This window comes from Euwallacea similis, chromosome 23, assembly GCF_039881205.1.
Source record: "Euwallacea similis isolate ESF13 chromosome 23, ESF131.1, whole genome shotgun sequence".
NCBI classification, from domain to species: Eukaryota; Metazoa; Arthropoda; class Insecta; order Coleoptera; family Curculionidae; genus Euwallacea; species Euwallacea similis.
The window spans coordinates 1,240,969-1,262,852 of NC_089631.1; the positions used below are offsets into that span (position 1 = coordinate 1,240,969).

General features: G+C 36.8%; 7 protein-coding genes across 8 annotated transcripts in view; 4 read left to right on the forward strand and 3 right to left on the reverse strand.

Moving 5' to 3' along the window:
- Positions 1-21,884, forward strand: part of LOC136416483 (uncharacterized) — a 47,301-nt gene that overhangs the window by 11,040 nt on the left and 14,377 nt on the right. The gene's annotated exons all lie outside the window — the stretch shown is intronic.
- Arc42 (Activator-recruited cofactor subunit 42) lies at positions 36-3,415 on the forward strand. The gene is made up of 8 exons (XM_066401500.1): positions 36-185; positions 347-611; positions 783-903; positions 973-1,153; positions 1,213-1,373; positions 1,426-1,557; positions 1,612-1,805; positions 1,999-3,415. Exons 1-8 carry the CDS (start codon positions 155-157, stop codon positions 2,123-2,125), a joined length of 1,212 nt encoding a protein of 403 aa, XP_066257597.1. The 5' UTR covers positions 36-154; the 3' UTR covers positions 2,126-3,415.
- Ubc10 (ubiquitin conjugating enzyme 10) lies at positions 2,558-4,640 on the reverse strand. The gene is made up of 4 exons (XM_066401501.1): positions 4,385-4,640; positions 3,528-3,623; positions 3,224-3,410; positions 2,558-3,167 (listed from the first exon to the last, which is right to left on the reverse strand). Exons 1-4 carry the CDS (start codon positions 4,409-4,411, stop codon positions 3,013-3,015), a joined length of 465 nt encoding a protein of 154 aa, XP_066257598.1. The 5' UTR covers positions 4,412-4,640; the 3' UTR covers positions 2,558-3,012.
- dj-1beta lies at positions 4,968-6,036 on the reverse strand. 2 transcript variants are annotated; one of them, XM_066401511.1, is made up of 6 exons: positions 5,941-6,036; positions 5,721-5,856; positions 5,573-5,651; positions 5,361-5,513; positions 5,228-5,311; positions 4,968-5,173 (listed from the first exon to the last, which is right to left on the reverse strand). In XM_066401511.1, exons 1-6 carry the CDS (start codon positions 6,003-6,005, stop codon positions 5,004-5,006), a joined length of 687 nt encoding a protein of 228 aa, XP_066257608.1. In that variant the 5' UTR covers positions 6,006-6,036; the 3' UTR covers positions 4,968-5,003. The 2 variants fall into 2 exon arrangements, with proteins under 2 accessions (XP_066257608.1, XP_066257609.1); XM_066401512.1 differs by having other exon boundaries at positions 5,721-5,825; positions 5,941-6,012.
- On the forward strand, positions 6,493-12,390 carry nes (lysophosphatidylcholine acyltransferase 3 protein nessy). The gene is made up of 9 exons (XM_066401664.1): positions 6,493-6,644; positions 6,713-6,940; positions 7,298-7,367; positions 7,419-7,623; positions 7,677-7,926; positions 7,979-8,112; positions 8,165-8,320; positions 8,387-8,535; positions 8,587-12,390. The coding sequence occupies exons 1-9, from the start codon at positions 6,545-6,547 to the stop codon at positions 8,702-8,704; spliced, it is 1,410 nt and encodes a 469-aa protein (XP_066257761.1). The 5' UTR covers positions 6,493-6,544; the 3' UTR covers positions 8,705-12,390.
- On the reverse strand, positions 12,751-21,593 carry RpI1 (RNA polymerase I subunit RpI1). Its single transcript, XM_066401487.1, has 28 exons — positions 21,368-21,593; positions 20,789-20,912; positions 20,489-20,736; positions 20,274-20,427; positions 20,080-20,224; positions 19,862-20,031; positions 19,623-19,811; positions 19,437-19,550; positions 19,022-19,210; positions 18,879-18,968; positions 18,710-18,819; positions 18,413-18,658; positions 16,619-16,798; positions 16,351-16,561; positions 16,082-16,298; positions 15,850-16,024; positions 15,608-15,656; positions 15,383-15,553; positions 14,985-15,209; positions 14,755-14,931; positions 14,385-14,659; positions 14,169-14,327; positions 13,976-14,108; positions 13,821-13,920; positions 13,436-13,766; positions 13,302-13,377; positions 13,013-13,202; positions 12,751-12,958 (listed from the first exon to the last, which is right to left on the reverse strand). The coding sequence occupies exons 1-28, from the start codon at positions 21,520-21,522 to the stop codon at positions 12,846-12,848; spliced, it is 4,716 nt and encodes a 1,571-aa protein (XP_066257584.1). The 5' UTR covers positions 21,523-21,593; the 3' UTR covers positions 12,751-12,845.
- Positions 17,200-17,815, forward strand: LOC136416429 (protein DPCD). The gene has a single exon (XM_066401591.1). It carries the CDS (start codon positions 17,204-17,206, stop codon positions 17,813-17,815), a length of 612 nt encoding a protein of 203 aa, XP_066257688.1. The 5' UTR covers positions 17,200-17,203.

The following is a 21,884-nucleotide window of genomic DNA, read 5'->3' on the forward strand; positions in this document are numbered from 1 at the left end:
TATTTACACTCCCTAATTTTAAATTTCAATGTTATTTATTTTCAACCTTTGGACTGATTCAAATTCGAAAAAGCTTGTTAAGCGTACATGTTTGGTCCGTGTTATGTTGTTTAAGTAGAGATTGCCATTGCTTTGCAGTTAGTCGTACCTCAACATGGCCCTCTTAACCCGTGTCCTGCAAAATGGTGAGTTCTTGACTAAGAAGAGTCTTAAAAGTGCTTCTAATTAAAAAAAAAAAACAGTTCAGAAGAGCTCTAGTTACACTTTTTCAGCAATTACAGCCCTTTTCTATTTCTATGCTCAGTAATATTACCCAGCATTCACTGATAATTACACATTTCCTCAGCATATCTGAGAAGCCACCGAGGCATCGCTTCTTTATCGGCCTTATCTGAAACCCACCAAATGCTTCAAAAGACTTGCCGAGACTTTGTTGACGGCGAGTTAAAGCCTGTTGCTGCCAAAAATGACCGAGATCATCTCTACCCTAAAGATCAAATTAGGAAAATGGGAGAGTTAGGACTTATGTCCATAGCAGTACCTGAGGAGCTGGGTGGCACTGGACTAGATTATTTGGCATATTCTATTGCTCTTGAGGAAGTATCCAGAGGGTAAGAGAACTTTGTAAATGCTGTTTAACCTTTCACCTAACAAATATTGCACTGCTTGGTTACTATTGTATTCAAGCTACCTTAAAATGATAACTCATTATCATTATTATGCAAATGAATATGAACTCTGATGTTAGTATGGAGAATAATTTGGTGATTTTTTCTTTGTAGCTGCGCTAGCGCTGGGGTTATTATGTCAGTCAACAACTCCCTATACCTGGGACCCCTCCAGCACTGGGGAACTAAGGAACAAAAAGAAAAGTGGATAGCTCCATTCACTAAAGGGGAAAAGGTACTACATGGGTCAAATTTAACAGGATACATTTAGAAGTCATCCCTTTGCTAAATTAAATTGTATTAGGTGGGTTGTTTCGCCCTTTCAGAACCAGGAAATGGTTCTGACGCGGGTGCTGCTTCCACAACCGCTAAAATCGAAGGGGACCATTTCGTGCTCAACGGTACAAAATCGTGGATTACAAATGCTTTTGAAAGTGAGGCTGGAGTGGTGTTTGCCACCACAGATAAGTCTTTGAAACATAAAGGTGGTTGTACTTACATTTGCGCTTAAATGGGGCTTTAATGGGAGCGTTTGTGCTAACAGGAATATCTGCAATTATCATACCTAAGCCGGTGGAAGGGCTGGAATTAGGTAAAAAAGAAGACAAGTTAGGTATTCGAGCTTCCTCAACTTGCGCTTTGATGTTTGACAACTGCAAAATTCCCAAAGAAAACCTTCTTGGGGAGCTAGGTTCAGGCTTCAAAGTAAGTCTGCCTAATAGTCTTACTGAATTTTATAGTGCAATAAAAATTACAGATAGCCATGATCTGTTTAGATGCAGGAAGGATAGGAATAGCCTCTCAAGCGTTAGGCATCGCCCAGGCTTCCTTAGAGGTGGCAGTTGATTATGCGGCAAAGAGACTTTCTTTTGGAAAATCTCTTTTGAAGGTAGGAACTGAAAATAAATAATCATGGGAAATCCGTAAAATTTGTGCTTTGTAGCATCAAACCATTCAAAACAAGTTAGCAGAAATGGCGTTAAGACTAGAGTCGGCGAGGCTATTGACTTGGAGGGCTGCTTGGCTTAAGGACAACCAAAAGCCATTCACGAAAGAGGCCGCGATGGCTAAATTGGCGGCTAGTGAGGCTGCGACCTTTTTGAGCCATCAGTGCATTCAAATTTTGGGTGGCATGGGGTAAATAATATCATTAAGTGGGGTACGGTGTCTATTACTGGCCTTATGGGTTTGGCGACGACCCAGGATGGTGGACTTTTTTAGTCGGCATTTTTTCTTGGGGGTAGGGAGGCGGTGATTAAAAATTTCGCTCAGGACCTCAGACTTATTAAAGCTGACCCTGATTGCCCCTATATATTACAATCTGTTTTAGGTATGTGTCAGATATGCCGGCTGAGAGGCACTATAGGGATGCGAGAATAACGGAGATATATGAGGGAACCTCTGAAATTCAAAGACTGGTCATAGCGGCAAGTTTAATTAAGGAATTTGGCGTTTAAGTAGGTTAAGAACCAATGGGTTTGAAGAAATATTTTTCTATAGTTTTTATTAATAATTTGTATGTCTTAGAGTTTAATGTGCCTTATTGCTGGATTTAATACACGACTTATTAACGTACCTTACACCGAGTTTCACATAGGTTTTTCACAGAAAAATTTTTCATGTCCGCCTAATTGACCATATAAAACATCTCTATCGCCTTCATCGATACCTTCCTACATCGTTTTTGGGATTTACCAACTTTATTGTCACTCACTGATAAACTTTCATTAATATCCATTCTAGTTGGCTCACTATCACTAATTAATTGCAACAATACAACTTGCTACGTCTTTGGTGCAGGTAAACTAACATCAGTCTCCAGCTAGATTTAGGCTGCCTTCCGCCGCCTCCACCGAAAATTGAAATCATCTGAGGACCATTTCAACAAATTTATCTTCATAATTGTGGCTTTTATTAAACAATGCAATGTACAACATTCTGCTCAATATCAAAATAATGTTAAAATCAATCTCACAATTATTGTTGAACAAAGTGATCTACAAAAACATCAAAATTTCTAAATCACCTTCATGTTTAAATTGCCTACGTTTAGAAATGCGTTTTTATTAAATCATGAGTAGATAGTCGGCTGTAAGTTGAAAGTAAAAAGAGAGCCAGGACGAACAACTAGAAAATCTTATGAATGCAACTTTCTTGATGAATGCCCACTCCATAGAACACCCAACAGAAAAGTGAGCTTTGCCTCGAATATTGAGATGGACAATTAAATAAAACTTTCTACTTGCCAGTCCATAGCTATAAATTCAGTACAATAAGTATAGTTACTATATAAGGCGAGTTTAATATTATACTTCCAAGAAAACACTCATAGCGTTCAATTTACTTAGTCAGTGGGTCTCTTTTCACTGTGTTTTTTCGTATATTCTTCAGCATTCCTAGTGAATTTCTTTTTATCTTTAAGGTATTCTTCAGCTAAGTCTGCCCTAAGAGGATGCTCCGGTTCTGGGTCATTTACGAGGGCCACCAGGGCTTGAATCACTGCAACAAAACGCTCGAGATGAATAATCAAAAATGAGAGAATCCCAAAAATCTACCTTGATCTGTTTTGGTCGCGGGTTTCCAATTCTCAGCACTAATTATTGGCAAGCACACCTGTCCCTTTTCGTCGATATTTGGATGGTATATTTTCGTCTTAAAATTAATTTTTGGTGGCTTAAAGGGATACTCCGCTGGGAAATTGATTTCTATTTTAAATGCTCCCTTATTGTAGGGCGAACTATCCTAGGGGAAGAAATTATATCAATAATTTGAAGCTTCTTTGGATCTTTTTATGGAAATTTACACAATTCATACTAGTCGAGACTGTAACATAGATATTGCTACAATGGATATACTTACAGGAACAATGAGACCTTGCCATGTTAAAATGTTAGTTTCATCAACTTGAATGTCCCGGAATGACTTTAATCCAGAATTTCTAATATCACCAAGTTCCTGCAAAACAATAACACACTTAGCATGTATATGCACCTTTTGACTTGCTTACAAGTGGCCAAAAGTATGTATAAAATTTTGCCTGGGTATTGAATGAGATTCAATTTATCAGGAGTGTGTCTCAAACTGCCCAAGAAGATCAATTGTAGTTTAATATTTATTACATTGTACCTAGCAGATTCAAATTCCTAAAGAAATCAATGAAGCCTATCAAGTGATATTTTGAGGAAGTCCGATGGTGATAACATTTTCAACCTTCCTAGTGAAATCTAGCAGCTACTGGTCTGTTAGGAACTCTGAGCCAGTGATAAAGAAAAGCAAAGAATATTCATTTTACAAATGATTTGGTTTCATAATGGTCAAATGGTGTATAATGGGAGGATTTTTAGAAGCTTCAGGGAGAATTAAGAAATTCAATAAGTCTGGCCTAAGGGAAAAAAGAAAATTATACCTAAATGTTATTGTGGGTAATTATGTATGCAGCCATTCCACAACAAGAATAACATTTACTGTGTAATCTATCAATCCAACTTAGCTACTAATGCAACGCAAGAGCCATTTAGGTGAATACTTGGATAAGAATTGGACTGCCTCACTTCTGCGGGACATAAATTGTGTTCTATGCATAATATCAAATATTTGCCACATTGGACATGTTACTCTCTAATAAATTGATTCCTCACGAACACATGAAACTTGTAGTGCCTTCATGTCATCTAAGTGAGGATAAATTAAACATTTTTCAAGGAAAATTTACTCACTTTTTGCAACCTCCTAGTGGCTGCCATTTTGTTTAAACAATTTGTCCCGTAACTCAAGGGCTTCAAAACCGATTTGGAGCGTGGATAGCGGGGAATTGAGCTATTTCACGTTTTCTACAAACAAAACTCGGAATTTACTTGAATTTTTGGGAATTTTTTCATAATATTCGATGAACAAAGTCCTTTTTTATTCTGAATGTTGGATAAAAGAAAAAATCAAAAAATCCCGAATCACTGACAGTGACAGAAAGCTGATTGGACGTCAACGAATTTCAGTAGTATGTCAACTGTCTTTTTTTATTTCGAATCATGAGACAACTTCAAGATATCGTTCAAAAATAATCAAATGATTGATTAATTTATGTATGTAGTTGATCATGATACATGCCCATTATTTGTGGCCTCAGGGATTACCTCATTATCAAAGAAAATTAGCCAAACTCGCGGAGGAGGGCTGGCAACTTGGTTACAGTATACCGCTTTCAAAAGTCAATGAAGTTGGAAATGCGGCAACATGGAAACAAGGGAGACAATGAATTATAAAATATACTCACAGAATAGTGCTAGACTAATTTAATTAATCATGATAATATACAAGGCAAACAGAAAAACAACTTTTTTACACACCCGGATAACACAATAACATGCCTTTGGCAACTTCTATGGCCTTTTCTTGCCCAACGATTTTATCCACAATTGTAAGAGCAAAATCAAAAGCTGTTCCTGGGCCTCTTGATGTTATCAAATTGCCATCAACCACCACTTTATCTTCTTTATAGTTGTAGCTACCTAAAGAAATAACTTCTTTCCAAAAAGTACTAATAGAGTTTTGTATCAAAGTACCTCCTTCCATTTGTGCTTTCATGGCAGGATATGAAGTAACAGCTTTTCCCACACCAACTCCATGAGCCTTCAAGGCAGTCGGAGCTAAGATCATTAAATTACTTCAAACAATAATTTAATTGGGTCTCATTACCAGCACAAATGGCTGCTATCCACTTGCCAGCCTTCTCTTGCTCCTTCAGCAACTCCCCAACAAGTTGTGACTCTGTAAAAGCTTTAGCCCCACCAAGCCCTCCTGGCAAAACAAGAACATCATAGGGTCCTTGAGAAGAAGCCTCAGAAATACCTTTATTGGACACATAGCTTTTTAAATAAGACTACAAGTAAACTGAAAAGCTAACTTACCAATATCTGGTTTGATGTTAACATTTCTACTACATTTGATGAGATTAAAATCAGGCAGTCCAGCTACGACTACAGACATCTGAGAGAATAAAGAGAATAAAAGAGATAATTTAAAGTATACACAAAGTAGAATTCATTAATTACTTACACCGCCTCTCCTTAAGACATCAACCGAAATTACAAATTCCATTTCTTCAGCTCCCGGAGCCAAAAATACCAGAGCTTTTTTGGTCATCTTGCAGCTGTTTGAGAACTTACAGAAAGAGGTATTAAGCTTAGGATTACTATTAAGAGAAATGTTATCAATGTTAAGCCATAGCAGGGATTTATGACAATATTACAAGTGAAAAATGTTTTGGCATTCTTACCTGAGAATTAAAGATTTGGTTCCTTTTAGCGCCCGCGTAGCAGCTCGAAAACCTTTTATCAACATAACCGGACATTTCAGATAAAAACAAACATTAAAAATCATAACCTTATTTTTTTTATCAAAACGTCACACTGGCAAAAAAAAAATGTGATTACTCGCGAATTTTCACGAGTCACGTGAAAGTTTCCGAACAATTTAACGAATTATCATGTGATTAATCATAGATATTTGGAAATTTGAAATAACTGTCATTAATATCGAACAACTGATTTTGACATAGGCTTGAATACTCTATTTATTATACTCGAAAGGTTCTCAAGTCCAGATTTGTAATTTTATTAACATAAATTAGTGATTTTTACATAGTATATTTTTCTGGTACTTTAACCTATTTAATAATCACATTTCAGCCAACATTCAAGAGCAAAAACTATAAAAGTAGTCTTTCTTTTAAAGATCTAAAGTTTCAATACAGGTTGAGCCCTTCTAGGCCCATACGATTTTCCCGAGATTAGGATTAATTTCGTATCAACTATCATGTTTTAAATATTTTTAAGCAGTTTGATTCTAAAGTCTCCGTTATTCATTTAGAAAGTACCGCGATGGCTAACGACGAAGTATCCCTTGGAATAATGGACAATTTGGCCCAGTCATTTGGGGTGACAGTACCAGCTCTAAAATTGCTTTTAGGCATCATAGCAGGTACGTTAAGGCTTTCTCGATTAATTTGCTATGTTCATAATTTCAAGTATCACCTTCCATATTTTCAGGCTATCCTTTTGCCTTAATCTACCGCAGATACATTTTCAATAAATCGGAGCAAAAACAATGTTATTATTTAATTGCTTGTGGACTGACTGTTGGATTTTGGAACTATGGATATGACATGTTCCACTGTATCCTGTCAATATTAGTAACATATGCTGCCATTCACTTGTTGAAAGGAATTGTTATGATTTCTGTGGTGTTTGCATTCAATTTTATATACCTTCTTGCAGGTAAGAGTTCAGAGTTTCCTATAGAATTGTCTGTTTTTCTTGGTTAAAGGTTTGTTCATAGATTGATTCAAATAATATACTGTTAACGCCTCATTAAATTGATTAATTTGAAGTCTTTATTGTTTCAAGATTTATTTTTATTCATCATTATCAAGTTTCTGGTTATGATGATACAGGGTGTTAAACAGAGAAACTTTTGGACAGGATGTACTGACATATCACTTGAGAATTTCAACAATTAGATATTTCAAATTATTGCAAGAAGCTGCTTTTTCTGAAGGCTCTTGTTGCCTGTTGAACCTGAACTAACCCAAACTTATTATAAATGTTTTACTCAAACTCAATTCTTAATTTTAGGATATTTCTATTCCAGCACTGACTCATATGATATTACTTGGACAATGCCATATTGCATCTTAGTCCTCAGGTCTGTAAATAATAATTTGCGACTAGCAAAACTTTTATTTTTTAATTGCAGGTTGATCGGCGTTGGTTTTGACGTATACGACGGGGCTAGGCCAAAAGAAAAATTGTCTTCTGATGCTTTGAAAACAGCCCTAAGTGAACCACCCAGCTTACTGCAAATGCTGGGTCACAGTCTGTTTCCCAGTGCTTGTTTAGTGGGTCCCCAGTTCAGCATGAGGAGATTCTTGGATTTTATCAGCGGGAAGTTTCATTTTATGGTTAGCTACTGGATTTACTAGTCGATTTATTGGAACTTATCTGTATGATTTAGGGGCCGAATGGGGAAATTTTGCCCCCAGACTCAGCAAAATGGGCCGCAGTGCGCTTTTGCATGGGAGTGTTTTATATTGGTCTTTTTCAAATATTGTCTCTGTTTGTTTATGATGATTTGATAATATCCGAGAAATTTGCCTCCATGAGTATCATCAAACGAATGCTTATGTTGGGCGTGTGGGGGAGGTATATTCTGTACAAATATATTTCCTGTTGGCTATTGGCTGAAGGTGCATGTGTTCTTTTTGGTGAGTAAGGTCCAATACCCTCCAGGCTTGAAAAATTTCACATATCCTTCAGGAATCTCTTACAGCGGAGAGGATGGTGGAGTTCAGAAATGGAATGGAGTGGAGAACATTAAATTATCAGTCTTTGAGAACTCTACGGAATTTAACCATTACATTATGTCCTTTAATGTTAATACCAATCAGTGGGTGAGAAACTGAGCAAAAAAAGAAAAACTGCATTTAATTGCTCGATTTTTAGGTGGCACAGCACATCTACAAGAGGCTGAAATTCTTAGGAAACCGATATTATTCCCAAGGGGGAGTTTTGCTATTTTTAGCAGTGTGGCATGGATTGCACAGCGGATACTACTTCACCTTCTTGCACGAATTTATCGTCATTTATATGGAAAGAGATGTAAGTAAAAAATTTCGAGAGTTTTTGACCTTAATTTCAAAGTCACACAAAGTATATTTATTTTAGCTGCAGTCTATAATAAAATCCAGTGACACGTTGAAGTCATTTTTCGGTCTCCCAATAGTGAAGTCTGGGGTGCACATCCTATTAAGGCTGTACACCTTCATTTTCATGGGGTGGTCTCTGCTGCCATTCGCTTATTTGCAATTCCCTAAGTAATTTACGTTGTAAATTTTAGTGTAAGAATTCATGTTCTTGCTTTGTAGGTATTGGAGAGCGTTTTCCAACTGCAGCTATGCAGGTTTCTTGGTATTCTACCTGTGGCCAGTTTTGTATGGTCCAATATTGCGAAAAGTCATTAAAAAGAAGAAAAAGGATGCTTAAAATTCCCGAAAAGAGTTACAAATCAACCGTAGCACAATGATGAGAAAGGTACTTAATTAAGAAGCCTGATTTTCAGTAATTTGTGTGTTTTTATCTTGTTTAAATGTAAAAGTGATATCTTCCAGTGCATCTGTAAAGACAAATCTCTATTTATAAAGAGAAATATTTACTTATAGAGATAAGTTACCCGCGATGCCAAGTTAAACAATGTCGAAAGCGCTTTTGTAATTATTCACGACTGAAATCTATTAATTTATTGATGCTCCAAAAAGCTTTAAAATGAGATAATTCTTGTACTTGTTCTTCAATTATGATCTTCCAAACGCACTGTAGTTAACTGGAATTGCTGACTTTTTTAATCGTATTTCCATTATGATTTATATAATAGCCCGATTTTACTGACACCAGTAAGGCTCAAATCATTTTCAACTTAAACTTCAGCTCACTTGAGCACTCCTATGAAGAATATGTTACTGCCAAAGTATAAGAACAACATTGTTCTTATTGGGAGGACTCAAGAGAGATACTATCGCTGAAAATCGGGTCTTATACAGTTTTTCCCATAGAACCGACACGTTTGTAGACTGATAATACAGGCACAAAATAGTGACAAGCTCAACTAAATTTAATTAAGGTAAACGATTTTATTTTTGTCTAAAAGCGACTACTTCCGAATGCCAAAGTTTTATAATGCACACAATAGAAGGTGCTTGCGCGTTAAAATAAGTTTTTATTTGGTTATTGCATGTAGAGCCATTCTTGAGGTTTTATAGTGATTTTAGTACCAGGATAGATTATTTTTCAGGTTAAAACTTGATAGGTTTAATGATTAAGCGTAATTGATATGAAGGCTGATTGTACACAAGTTCTCTGTGTTTAGAGATTTTTTAAAGATCAACCGAGTTTTCTTTTGAAGTCATTTTCCTCAATAGATCATGATAAGATAGTCACATCTAACACGTTTTTAGTTACAGTAGTACAGTACAACTCCAATAATTTGGATCAATCAAAACCAGGGCAATCCGAATTATTGTAAAATCTGGAATAGCGAACGAGAAAATAATTGTTTTACAAATACATTTATTATATACGTACATACATATTACATACAAAATAGAATACAAATTTTCGTATTAAGTGCATACAGAATAGTTCTATTCTGAATTAACAAAGTAATTTGTAATTTTTTTTGCTTTACTTTCTTTTGATTGGTGAAGAAAGCCATTTCTTTTAGCATTTGAAGCACTAAAATATCCTGTATTGAGGCTATTTGTTTCCGTCCACTTCAAGGATATATTGAATGCTTTCACTGCTTCTTCATTTTTTACGTTTTCTATCTTTGAAGTCACTTCGGTTTCGTCATTGTTCTCACCATCACTGACATTTTCTACTCCCGCTTTCTCTAGAGGCAGTAAAGCTTCATCTCCTTGAACCCTTGAAACTTGAATCACTTCATTATTTGTTAAAGTTTCATCACCTAACGTATCCAGCATATTGGAAGCAGTAGCAATTTCCTTCGAAGCATTCATAAATTATCTTAGTAATGATAATGGAATTAAATCTTCTGCTTCATACTCTGAGTCGCTGTCATCTTGGGGAAAGATTAGTTTCTTCCAACAATTCTTAATGGCTTACAGGGATACTTTTAACCAAGCATTAGAGAAGTGAGAGACAAGAAGTGACACATTTTTCAAACACTGGGCTATTTCTTCATTTTCCTTTGACAAAATGTGGGTCAACAAACTGTCACGGTAAAATAATTTTGTCAAACGTATGGCGTTTTGATCTAATGGCTGTATTAAAGCAGTACAATTTGTAGGAAGAAACATGACCATAAAACAACCATCTTCATTTGCTATTTCCACTGCTTCATAGCTAATTGCATAACCTACCAACAATAGAGCTTTTTTTGGAATGCCTATTTATTTAACAGGAAGTTCCGCATTTTTAAAACTCTAGGGTTTTTTGATTTGCTAATCACTAGCAGTTTTAGTTTACCATTCATCGAGCCATTTTCGTACTGTTTCGTAAGAAGTGAAGTGCTGCTCTGTAAGAGCGTGTTCCATCGATGCAAATAAGTAATAATCGGATGGCGCTAAGTCAGGTGAATAAGCCGCATGCGATAGTACTTCCCAATTAAACATTCGGATCGTTTACTTCACTAGTTTTGCAGTGTGTGATGGTGCATTATCATGGAGCAATATCACCTTGTGGTGCCGTTTTTGATATTCGGGTCGTTTATCACGCAAAGCTTGATTCAAGTCCATCATTTGTTATAGGTAACGCTCAGTATTAACTGTTTCGCCAAGTTTTAGCAGCTCATAATAAATTACACCCTTCTGATCCCACCAAACACAGAACATTGCTTTCCGTCCATATCGATTTGGCCTTGTAGACGATGTTGATGGTTCGCCTGGAGTTATCCATGATTTTTTAAGTTTGGGATTCTCAAAATATGTAGATCCATTTTTCGTCACCAGTCACAATTCGATGAAGAAATGACTTTCTGTTATACCTGGCAAGCAGCATTTCGCAAGTGGTTTTTCGATGTTTCTGCTGTCTTTCATTGAGTTCATGTGGAACCCATTTTCCTATCTTCTGAATTTTTCCCATAGCTTTCAAACGAATGGAAACGGCTTCTCGTGTTACATTTAATTGGTCCACTAATTGCTGTTGCGTTTGAGTATCGTCCTCATCTAACAATACTTGCAACTCGCCATCTTCAATTTTTTTCGGTGGTCTTTCACGCTCTTCGTTACTGACGTCAAAGTTGCCACTGTTGAATTTTTCAAACCACTCATAGCACTGTGATTTTCCAAGGACATGTTCACCGTAAGCTTCAACAAGAATGCGATGTGAATCTGCAGCCGTTTTTTCAAGTCGTAACAGAAAATCAATGCTGTCCGTAAATCGTAATTTATAGACATAAAATTCGACATGTTCAAAGCTATTGCAAACTGTACTGTAGTATGGAACCTGTATCGTTATGATTTGAAAATCATTCTCAGATGTAAACAAGAGATATGGCGCCAATAGCACGATAAGCTAGTACCTACATATGTATATTGACCATTAGGGATATTTAGAGGCAAATTCCGGTTTCATATTTACAAACCTGGTATGCGTTCCGTTGGCATTTGTACAAGGCAAAAAGGTTCTTTACTTATCTTTCGACTAGGAACTGTTCTTTCTTGAGAGCGTATCATTGTCTTTTCGGGTAGCATTTTCCAGAATAGAGTTGATTCGTCAACATTGTACACTTGTGACTTACTTAAATTCAAAGGCTGTATTTTCGTCTTTAGTGTTGTGACAAATGGTTTCACTACAGCCTGGTTATTTGACAGTTTCTCGCCGCAAACTTTCAGGACTCGCAGACCGTAGTGAGACCTAAAATTTCGTATTCAACCCCTGCTTACTGTAAAAGTGTCATTTCCAAAGATGTCCGTATAAAACTGTTTAGCTTTTGCGGCTAAAATTTCGTAAGAAATTGGTACATGACGTGCTCGTTGGGCGCAAAACCAAGAATAAAGAATCCGCTAATCTTAACGTTTTACGCTTTCTAGAACTTGAATTGTAACAGTTTTCTGTTGTGCACAAAGTCAGTGTGGATTATCAAGCGATTCGGATTATTTGGAGTTGTACTGTATTATAAATATGTATATCATCCAATTTATTTACTAACAAAAGTATTTGCCTGCTTGAAATATTGAAATATGAAAATTAAAAATAGATTGGATTTCTTAGTATGTTGTGTTGACTTTATTGACCCTCCCTGTATATCTGGGGACTCAATGGGATATTCTAGTGAGGTAGTTATTTTGAACCTCAATGTGAGCAATAGTTTACCTATTAGAAAACATACCAGTCAAGTCCATCGTTCACTTGACAATGGTTGTTATATATGATCTCATATCCATGGAGTCTGGATTTCGCCTAGTTAAGGGCTGGATAGCTGGGCGCATTACAATACCAGCTACAAAATGATGAGGCTTTGTTAATGAATTTCTTCTAATTTCCAGCAATACAATTTGATTGATTCAATGATTTGACCTCTCATTAATTAATCACACCCCAAAACATAAATAAACAATTTCACAGGAAAAAAGACTCATGTCACAATATAACTTTGTTGTCAAAATTGTTACAAACTACCAGAAGGAATTTTCTGTAGCACTGTAAAGGAACCAGTTCCAGTACTGCAAGGTTTTCCCACCATCAAACTGCTAGAAGGATTCTCCAAATCATCCTGCCGACCTAGAAAAGAACGACCCATTAAGTATTGAGAAACAGGAAAATGTCGGTACTTACCCTTGATTGTGGCAGCTTTCAAGAACTGAAGGGAAGACTCGAAGGACATTTGTTGTAGAGGGGAGGAGCTGTTTTCCATGCCCTTTCTGCTCATTGGTTGGAATGTTCCAGTAGTTGTCATGTAATCTGCTATGAGTGATAGATGGCGTGGATCTACTTTAATTCCATACACGTTGAATACGTCTTTTACCTGAAAATGGCACGATTTAATCAAAGTACCACGATTCAATACGTAAGCAGGTATATGACAATTCGTAATGCTGAATGGAACTGTGATGAATTGACTTACTTCTTTGACTATGATTTTTGAGGCCGCTTCAATTCCATACGTTTCAGCCATTTTATGGATGTCGTTGCAGTATAACCTGCAAAAATAACAATAAAATCACCTTGTTATAGGAAAAAATAAATAACTACTCTTGCCTGTTTAAGTCAAGTAAATCGTGATATCTACACATCTCCCCGATGTTGATTCCATCAGTCCTAAGCATGAGTTCCTGGTCTTTCATATAAGTAATCGCCCTTTTAATATTGGAGGTTTCCCAGATCACGCTCTTTTCCGCCACATCCCGCATAATAGCCGTCAAATCTAGCTTTTTGTAACTCATCGGAAGGCTGAAAGTTAACTCGCAAAAGTGACGCTTTCTATCGTAGTTGTAGGCATTTGCGAACGAATAGTTATCCACCACTGATTGATCCATGGTGGTGTTTAATTCGTTTTCATCCTTCATTGTTGTTTCATTTTCTTCATCACCTTCTTGTTATTAAGGTTTAGAGTTATGTTTTCCTGTTTTTTTATTAGAGTTACCACTTTCAGCATCTTTCTTTTCCTCCTCCTCTTCAGCCTCCTGATCTTCCTGCTGCTCTTGGTGTTTGTTTGCCAATTTTGCATCCTCTTGGTCATCCACCTAAATTATTCATTGTTAAAAACCACATTTTTAGCGCATGAAAATCAAAGAAAACCTCCTCATCATCAGAGCTGTCTTCGTCGTTTGTCACAGGTTTTCCTTTAGCTTTTTTTCCTTTTTTGGGACCTTCATCGTCGCTGTCATCATTAGTGTTAAGATTGCTTGAAGGCGTTTGTTCCATGGTGACTCTGTATATAGGGACCGAAACATTAATTTAGATTAATGTATGAGGAAATTAATCAACTCACAAATTTGACTTAACTTTTGACACTTTGGCAATGGTAACAAACATGTCCTTAAAGAATATTTTCTTCATGTGTTTTAATATGTTTTTTGTTGAGGTTTGATATTCCCGAGAGTAGCACTGGGGAGGTAGAAAGTGGAACTTCAGTGTGTATTGATATTGTCTATAAAATAAAAATGTTCATATATCGAGGTCTGACTGAACCAAACACCCTACAAACCTTTGAGGTTTTAAAGTTAGTTTAACGGTAACATCGATTTTCTCCAAGACATTCGCCACAACTACTCTAGTTAAGTTTTTCTTAAGTTCTTCGGCCCTCAGCTCTAAATTAGGCACGCTCTTGAATGGGATTTCCATGCTGGGTGTTTTTATATTCCGGGAGGCCATCATTAGGATCTCTCTTAAGCGGGGAATACCCAATGTGACGTTCATTTCACCTCTGCCGGCGAAATGAAAGGTGTTCAATGTCATTTGAGTTGACGGTTCCCCAATTGACTAAAATGTTGGATTTAAAACTTTATTTGATCCATTTATTGGCAGCATTTGTAAAACTATATGTTCATGATTTTCATAGATTGATGGTAAATTACCTGAGCTGCAAGTAAACCTACAGGTTCCCCAGGGGCGCACAAACTCTGCATTGTCTTTAATTTAAACATTTCCTCGAAACGTTTCTTCTGCTTCTTAGTTTGTCCCTGCATATGGTCACTTAGCATTCTATCCAACCGCTCGTTTAAAACCCCGAAATAGTGGTCTGGCTGAAACACCTGTATCATACGTTATGAAAACGTTTGATTTGACAGGCAAATCGCATGCTTACAGAATTAACAGGATCGTGGCACGTTATTTCGTTTTTAATGGCTCGTTTGAAATCGTCATCAACTTCACGCCACTTTTTCTCTAATTTCTTTCTCTTAATTTTCTTCCCGCTTCTGTTCGCCAGCTCCTTGGAGAAATACGCAAATGGAGAGATTTTGACCTTTTGCAAAGGTGGTCCGTTTTTCGTCACCCAATTGAGTAAGTTTTCTTGATATTGTTGCACTTTCTGGAAAATGATTGCAGTGCTGAAAAACAAACTGGAAAGCTCCTACAGATGCGGCGTCACATATTTGGGTTAATTTCATCACTTAATGGTTTCAGTCAAGGGAAATTTTACTTTCTCGCGTCCGTACACAAATTCTATTTTATAATATTTACTGGACCACTCTGTTGAATTACCTTTTGATCTTCATCGTTTCGCAACTGATTCAAGACGTCTTTATCGATGATACATTTGGCATTATCATACAAGAACGGCAGCTGCTTTTCGTTGAAGAATTGTGCCTTTGAAATATCCATTCCGTCCTCCCCATAAAGGAATTGAATCACACTTTTATCGCTGTTTCTCACCTAACAAGACGCACAAAAATGTTTATCACAATCTACTAACCGTGCTAAACTTACAGTTAAGTCGTAAGCCACATGAAGGCCTTCTAAATGTTTTATGAGGCACCTGAAAAATTATTTAAGCAATAAGGTCTATTTCTACATAGATCAGATATAAAATAGACTTCACTGTAAGAGGAGGCTGTGTATCAAAATTTCAGTTTGCTTGTAGACCTGGATGAGGGGACACGAATCTATTCCCTTCTTGCGATAAGTTACTCTTGATTGATCTTAAACTCTAATTGACAAAATTTTATTACCTTTGCAAATATCCACTTCTACTAGTCTTAACAGCAGTATCGATAAGGCCTTCTCGTCCTGCCATGCAATGGTAGAAAAATTCCTGGGGCTTAATCCCCGTCATAAACCGACCATCTATAAATCCGCCAGCCCGTGGCGAAAATTCGAACGTTGGAAAACTGGGAAGAGGCTTTCCTGGATATATAAAACTCAATTTAATAACTGTTATGATTTTCTTTAATTATACTGTACCAGAAATCATTACTGGAGGCCTTTTTCCCTCCAACTCGATCTGCCCTAACAAACAGGAAATTTGCATGGTGTTAACTGTAGACCCTTTAGCCCCCGATTGAACCATCAGTTGCAGATTATTTTCGGGAAACTTGCAAATTAAACCCGCAGGAAGACAGCACTTGTTTATGTCATTGGTGAAAGAATCTAAGGTGCTTTTATATGATCGATCAATGACCTGAAATACATAAGTTTTTTCTTATTGTTTCTATAATACAAATGTTATGTACTTGTCGAAATTTAGGATCCGCAGCACAACGACTTTCAATTCCCTCAACTAAATCATTTAAACTAGTAGTCACTGGTACCCCTAAAGCATTTGCAATGGCTTCTCTTCCGATTTCTCTGGACTTCTTAATAATCTTTTTACGCTTCTCATCAGCCGGCTTTAAAATTAATATGTCGTGCACGCCCAAGGTGAACCCTTCTTGTTGAAGAAATCTGCCAGTATAAAAAAAAAAATAATAATAATAATTGCTTAAGTTAATTGAGCATTACCGGGTAAATAATTTGGCAAATGAACTCAAAAGGGATATGGCATAATGGCCTCCGTAGAGTTCATATACACAATGGATTAATCCGTAAGGCGTGGCTCCATAATGGGTTTTGTCCAAAATTCCAGCGAGAAGTTCCCCTTGGCGGATGATTACCTCTGCTTCACTCATGGTATTTGGGTTACTAGAAAATTGTATTGCAATACCACTAATAAGTATTTATTTCCAAATATTCAATTAAATTTGCGCTGTATGTTTAGGAAACACCCTGTATGCAAAATCAAATGGAAGACATTAATTCTGTGATAAGCCAATGATTAGCGTAAACTGACTGCTGCAAAGAATCTTTATAATTTATCAAATATTTAGGTATTACGTGCTGAGGAAAATTTTGAGGAACAGGGCGAAATAATGATGCGTCAGTGGGGTGAAATAAGCCGATTATTGGGATATTCTCTTTCTATCTCTGTTTGCCCCTGTATATTTTTTACTTCACTTCCTGGTAACCGCTCAGTGATAACCAAACAACGTTATTAAATCAATATTACAATATAGATATTTATCAAATTTCTTCTTGTTGCTCATAATCATGTCGAATTGGTTTACGCAGCTTCAAAAAGCTAAAAAGACTTGTCTGGTCGACAAAAATTTGAAGAAAATTCATTTTGATTTCGAAGATGGACGAGAATTAGTAGAGGAATATGATCTGAGCACCACTCTCCTCACACGCAGGGCGTGGAGATTCAACAAAGGATTTAACAAAAACGAGGATGTTTGGGAAGTTGAAGTAGGAGATCCGGAACTGAACTACAAGCCAGACGATAAGTACATGATTCGCGAAAATTCCAATCAGCCCTTTGTGACGAAAAGTATTACAAAAAGCACTCTAGAATGGAGGATAAGAAACCTGCCATATTCAGTGGATACCTATTTGGTGATGGTCGATAAAGCAAGCCATTCGCTAATTATTAAAACAACGAATAAGAAATATTACAAGAAGCTGCTAGTTCAGGACTTGGAGAGACTTCGCATTGAACCAGAGCAAGAAAACGTATCTTTTTCTCATAAGTTTAATACGCTCATTGTGACCTACAAGAAGCCGAAAAAGTTGCAAGATTTGGAAAGGGCTATTTTCAATGAAGTCAAACAGATCCAGCCGAAAAGCTATCAGGATGAAGTCAACAATTGTAAACCTAGCTGAATGTGAAATATATTAATACCAAAAGTGTGTATAATATTCATTTCACTGAAAAAATAGCTATTTTCTTAACAAGTGCGGAAATGATGCTTTCGACGAAGAAAAACTAGTTCAGATTAATCCAGTCGTTCCCAACTGAAAGGGAATTCTCAAAAGTAGCTACAGACAGAAATAATTATTTCTTGGTAAGAATGCTCTATTGAATGCATGATACTGATAATTGCACTGGGAGACAATGATGTCCAATGATATTATAGGATTAAATGCTGTGATTATATCAAAGCAAAGATGCTGTAATATCGATGCTGTGGGAGCAATGTAGTTTGAGACTGAAGATTAAAATAGGAAAGAATTTCCAAAGGGAAGAATAGATAATAGAAGGCTAAATGTGTCCACGGACGGAAAAAACTTGCCACTATCTGAAGAATTCCTAACAGCGGTTCCACTCGAACCCATGGTAAAGAAGGTAGGTTTTAGTATATAGACAGCATCTCATCAGGAATAAAAAAGGTTAGTTTAGTCAAAAACAACATTTTGGTTGGCAGCAATCACTGACTTCACGTAAGCTAAAAAGTTGTTTTGTGAAGAGAATCGACTTACTTGAATGGATTTCCGCCAGCCTTCCATGTCCTCTCCTTTGATTTCTGCCACGCCCTCCCAGAAATTTTAGCACTGGAAGTCAAATTAATAAGTTTCTTTCCCTTGGGCAGAATATTAATGATCACAGTGGACAAAATTTGCTTCCCAGACCATAGTAGGTGAGGCTTTAGAATTGCAGGGGGCAATAGTACTATTCTATCGGTTTTGTGCGGCAGCGCTTGAAAAACTAACTGATGATAGTCCATCCTAAAAAAGGCAGAGCCATTAAAATAATCGGTAACTTCCATAGATTCTAACCTTTCAAAGAACCGCCCTCTCAAAGAGAGCCCTACACCAGCAATCATATGGTCTTGGATTAATCCGCTTAAGGGAGTTCCATCTTTTGGCACCAAGTACTGCTGAGCGACCTAAATCACCATTAAAGTAAATGCAAAATTTACTAATAGTTAAGGAATATCTCAAGCACCTCTGCGATGTTATATCCCTCACTCCGAGCCACTTCGTCTTGGGGGCAATGGGCGTTCATTTCATCGCCATCAAAGTCTGCGTTGTAGGCCTAGAGAAATTTCTTTAATACAACAATAATGTACGAATCTGCAACTCGATTACCTTGCAGTTAGCGTAATGAAGCCTCAGGGTTTTCTCCCCTTTTAAAATTCGTGCTCTATGTGCCATTATGGAAGGTTTATGCAATGTGGGTTGGCGATTCAGAAGGAGGATATCGCCGTTTTGTAAGTGGCGATGGACGGTTTTTATGCCTCGGAAACTGGTGCCCACATCGAGCGGGGTAAGAAGGCTCTAAAAACAGGACAGATTTAAAAAAGTAAGTGGAAATCGTGGACGTAGTATTGCAATGTATTGACTTCAGATGTTAAATAGTAAAATAGTAAACTGATAATAAAGACTTCGTCAACCATCAACCGTAGTATCTATTAAAACACGGGAAAAGTAAGTTCCAACACTGAGCCGTTTTGAAAGTAAACTATATAGTTGGGATATCCCTGGAACTAGATGCATGTTTTACCTTTAGAAAACTTTCTTGAAGAACCTTATTCCCCGGATTTATTTTTTTTATAGACCCATCTTCCATCTCAATTAAAACTGCTCCTGGGTGTACGTCAGGGCCATTCTTGATCAGCTGAACCAAACAAAAGATTGTGTGTGATACTTGTTAAGCACAGATATATGGAAAAGCTCTCCAAATACTTACTTGCCTCATATGTTCCACATTCCACGGAGTTACCGCGATAGGACAAGTCAACTTCATGGCGAAAGTCTCAGGAATTCCTACTTCCCCTATATCTAAATTAGGATCAGGGGTGATTACTGACCTAGCAGCGAAATTGACACGTTTCCCCATCATGTGTTGGCGGATTATTCCTGTCTTTTTCTCAATAATCTACAAAAATCACTTAAGTTTCCCCACATATTTACATTTCTATATCTGACCTGTTTCAGGCCCAATCCATCGGAAGCTCTTAGAGCATCATGTGAAAGCAAACTGTTAACGCAATTTTGCAAATCTTCCCAGCAATTGTTCAATTTCTCTATAGGTGTTGTGCCTTTGGCGGTCTCGTAAAAGTCCAGAGCTTCTTTGGAAGTCAAAACTGAAGTATCACCTAAAACTCCCTAATTAAAATCACCACAAAGCTGAATTTAGAAATCACCTTTTTTCTGCACTACACGAATAAGTTGGTTCATCACCAGTGCATTAGTTATCAAGTTCTTGTACAAAGTTGTTTGAGAATTTTCCACTACTCTGCCATTAACAAAGTTTACTGGTCGCAAATTTGGAGGTGGAACTGGAATTACCTATTAAGATGTATGTTAAATTTGACCCAATTTTAAATGATGAACTTACTGAATAATAAAAAGCATCTGTGGGATTGAGAATATCAATGTGTTTTAAAACTGGAGCAATTATCCTCATCAAATCTTCTTCATTGGTCCATATTTCTCTCAAATAAGTCTTTGAATTGGAGGCGTTCAAATATTTTGTTTCTTTATCATCAGATCTTGAAAATAAAGCCTTTTTTCTATAGACAAATAATCCTAAGAATTCCACATTTAGTTTACCCCTTTTTTCTTGTGGTCATGACAATTCTTTGTGCCAAAACTTGAATTTTGTCCATGTGATTTTTACAATAAATGCAAATCTTCCCGACTTTAGCCTCCTCCATTATAAGCTTAATAACACTCATCTGAACTGCATCCAAATCATTCTCAGGAGCCTCTATTAGTGTGTTAATATTGTTTCTAGTCTCCTGAGTCAACTGCAATCTGTAGCATTTTAAGCAGGAGTATTTTAATATTGTACCAATAACCTGAAAAATTGCTATTAAGAAATTAGCAGAACTTTGGATCAATGACACACACTTTATGGAAAACAGGGTTTTCACATGGTACAGGCAAATCAATGTATCCAAAGTGACCTGGGCAGTGGGTAATGTTTTTGTTGCAAGTGCCACAAGGCTGGCTTTTGTCTGTGCATGGCCCCAACCTGAGGGATAAATAGAAAAGTATTAGTATTAATGTTTCTGTTTAGCAAAAGCAGAGCAGTATTGAGTTGAGATTCTAGAATTACTGGCACAATCCAGAGAATGTGGAACACTTCAAGAAGTTTCTTACAGGACCTCTCAAAAAGAGAGTTCAATTCTCAATATGGTTGAGCATGCAATTACTAAGGATTATCATACAATTTACACATTAATAAGGCGCGATGAGGTGCCTTACTAATGTGTAAATTGCATGACCTCTTAATAAAGAATGTACATTAAAGCACAGTGGTATTTCAGTAAGCTCTTTATTATCATACATTTTCAATATAATATATAATATGAAAATTTTGTTTCACATTAGCATAAATCCCTGGTTAACATCTTCTAAGAAGAGTTATATACTATGTTTTAAGTGTTAAGAGTTGGAAGTGATGGGAAATGTATCGCTTGAACTTACCTAATATCATATAGCCCTCCAATGACAGGGTGGCCAAGGGCATCTAGCGTTAAAGGGGTCACAACTTGCAAGACACTGATATTTTTCACATTGGCTTCCGTTAAAACTGAAAATGTGATGCTGGATGCCTCAACGTGTTTGGGACGAGGTGACATATTTCCTAAATAACGGCACAAACGAAACTATTTACACCCGTTTTTTTTTAATGTTCATTCACTTAAACCAATGAAGCGAGTTCATTCACAGTCTGCGATGTTTTTTGAAATGAACATGAAAATTAAAGACAAATTTAGAAGTGAGATTTGTTGTTATAACAGCTGCGGTAAGGTTAGGAAGCGAATGGGGTTAGGTCGAATAAGTAGAAAAGTGAGGTTAGGTCAAATAGATAGAAGTGAGGTTAGGTCGAATAAGTTATATATTTAGGAGTATCGCTAATGACCAGTATGAATCGATTTAAGAAAATGGCTTGAGTTCGCTCAAGCTGCGTCACAAATCTCTAAAACTCCAGCGACTGTCG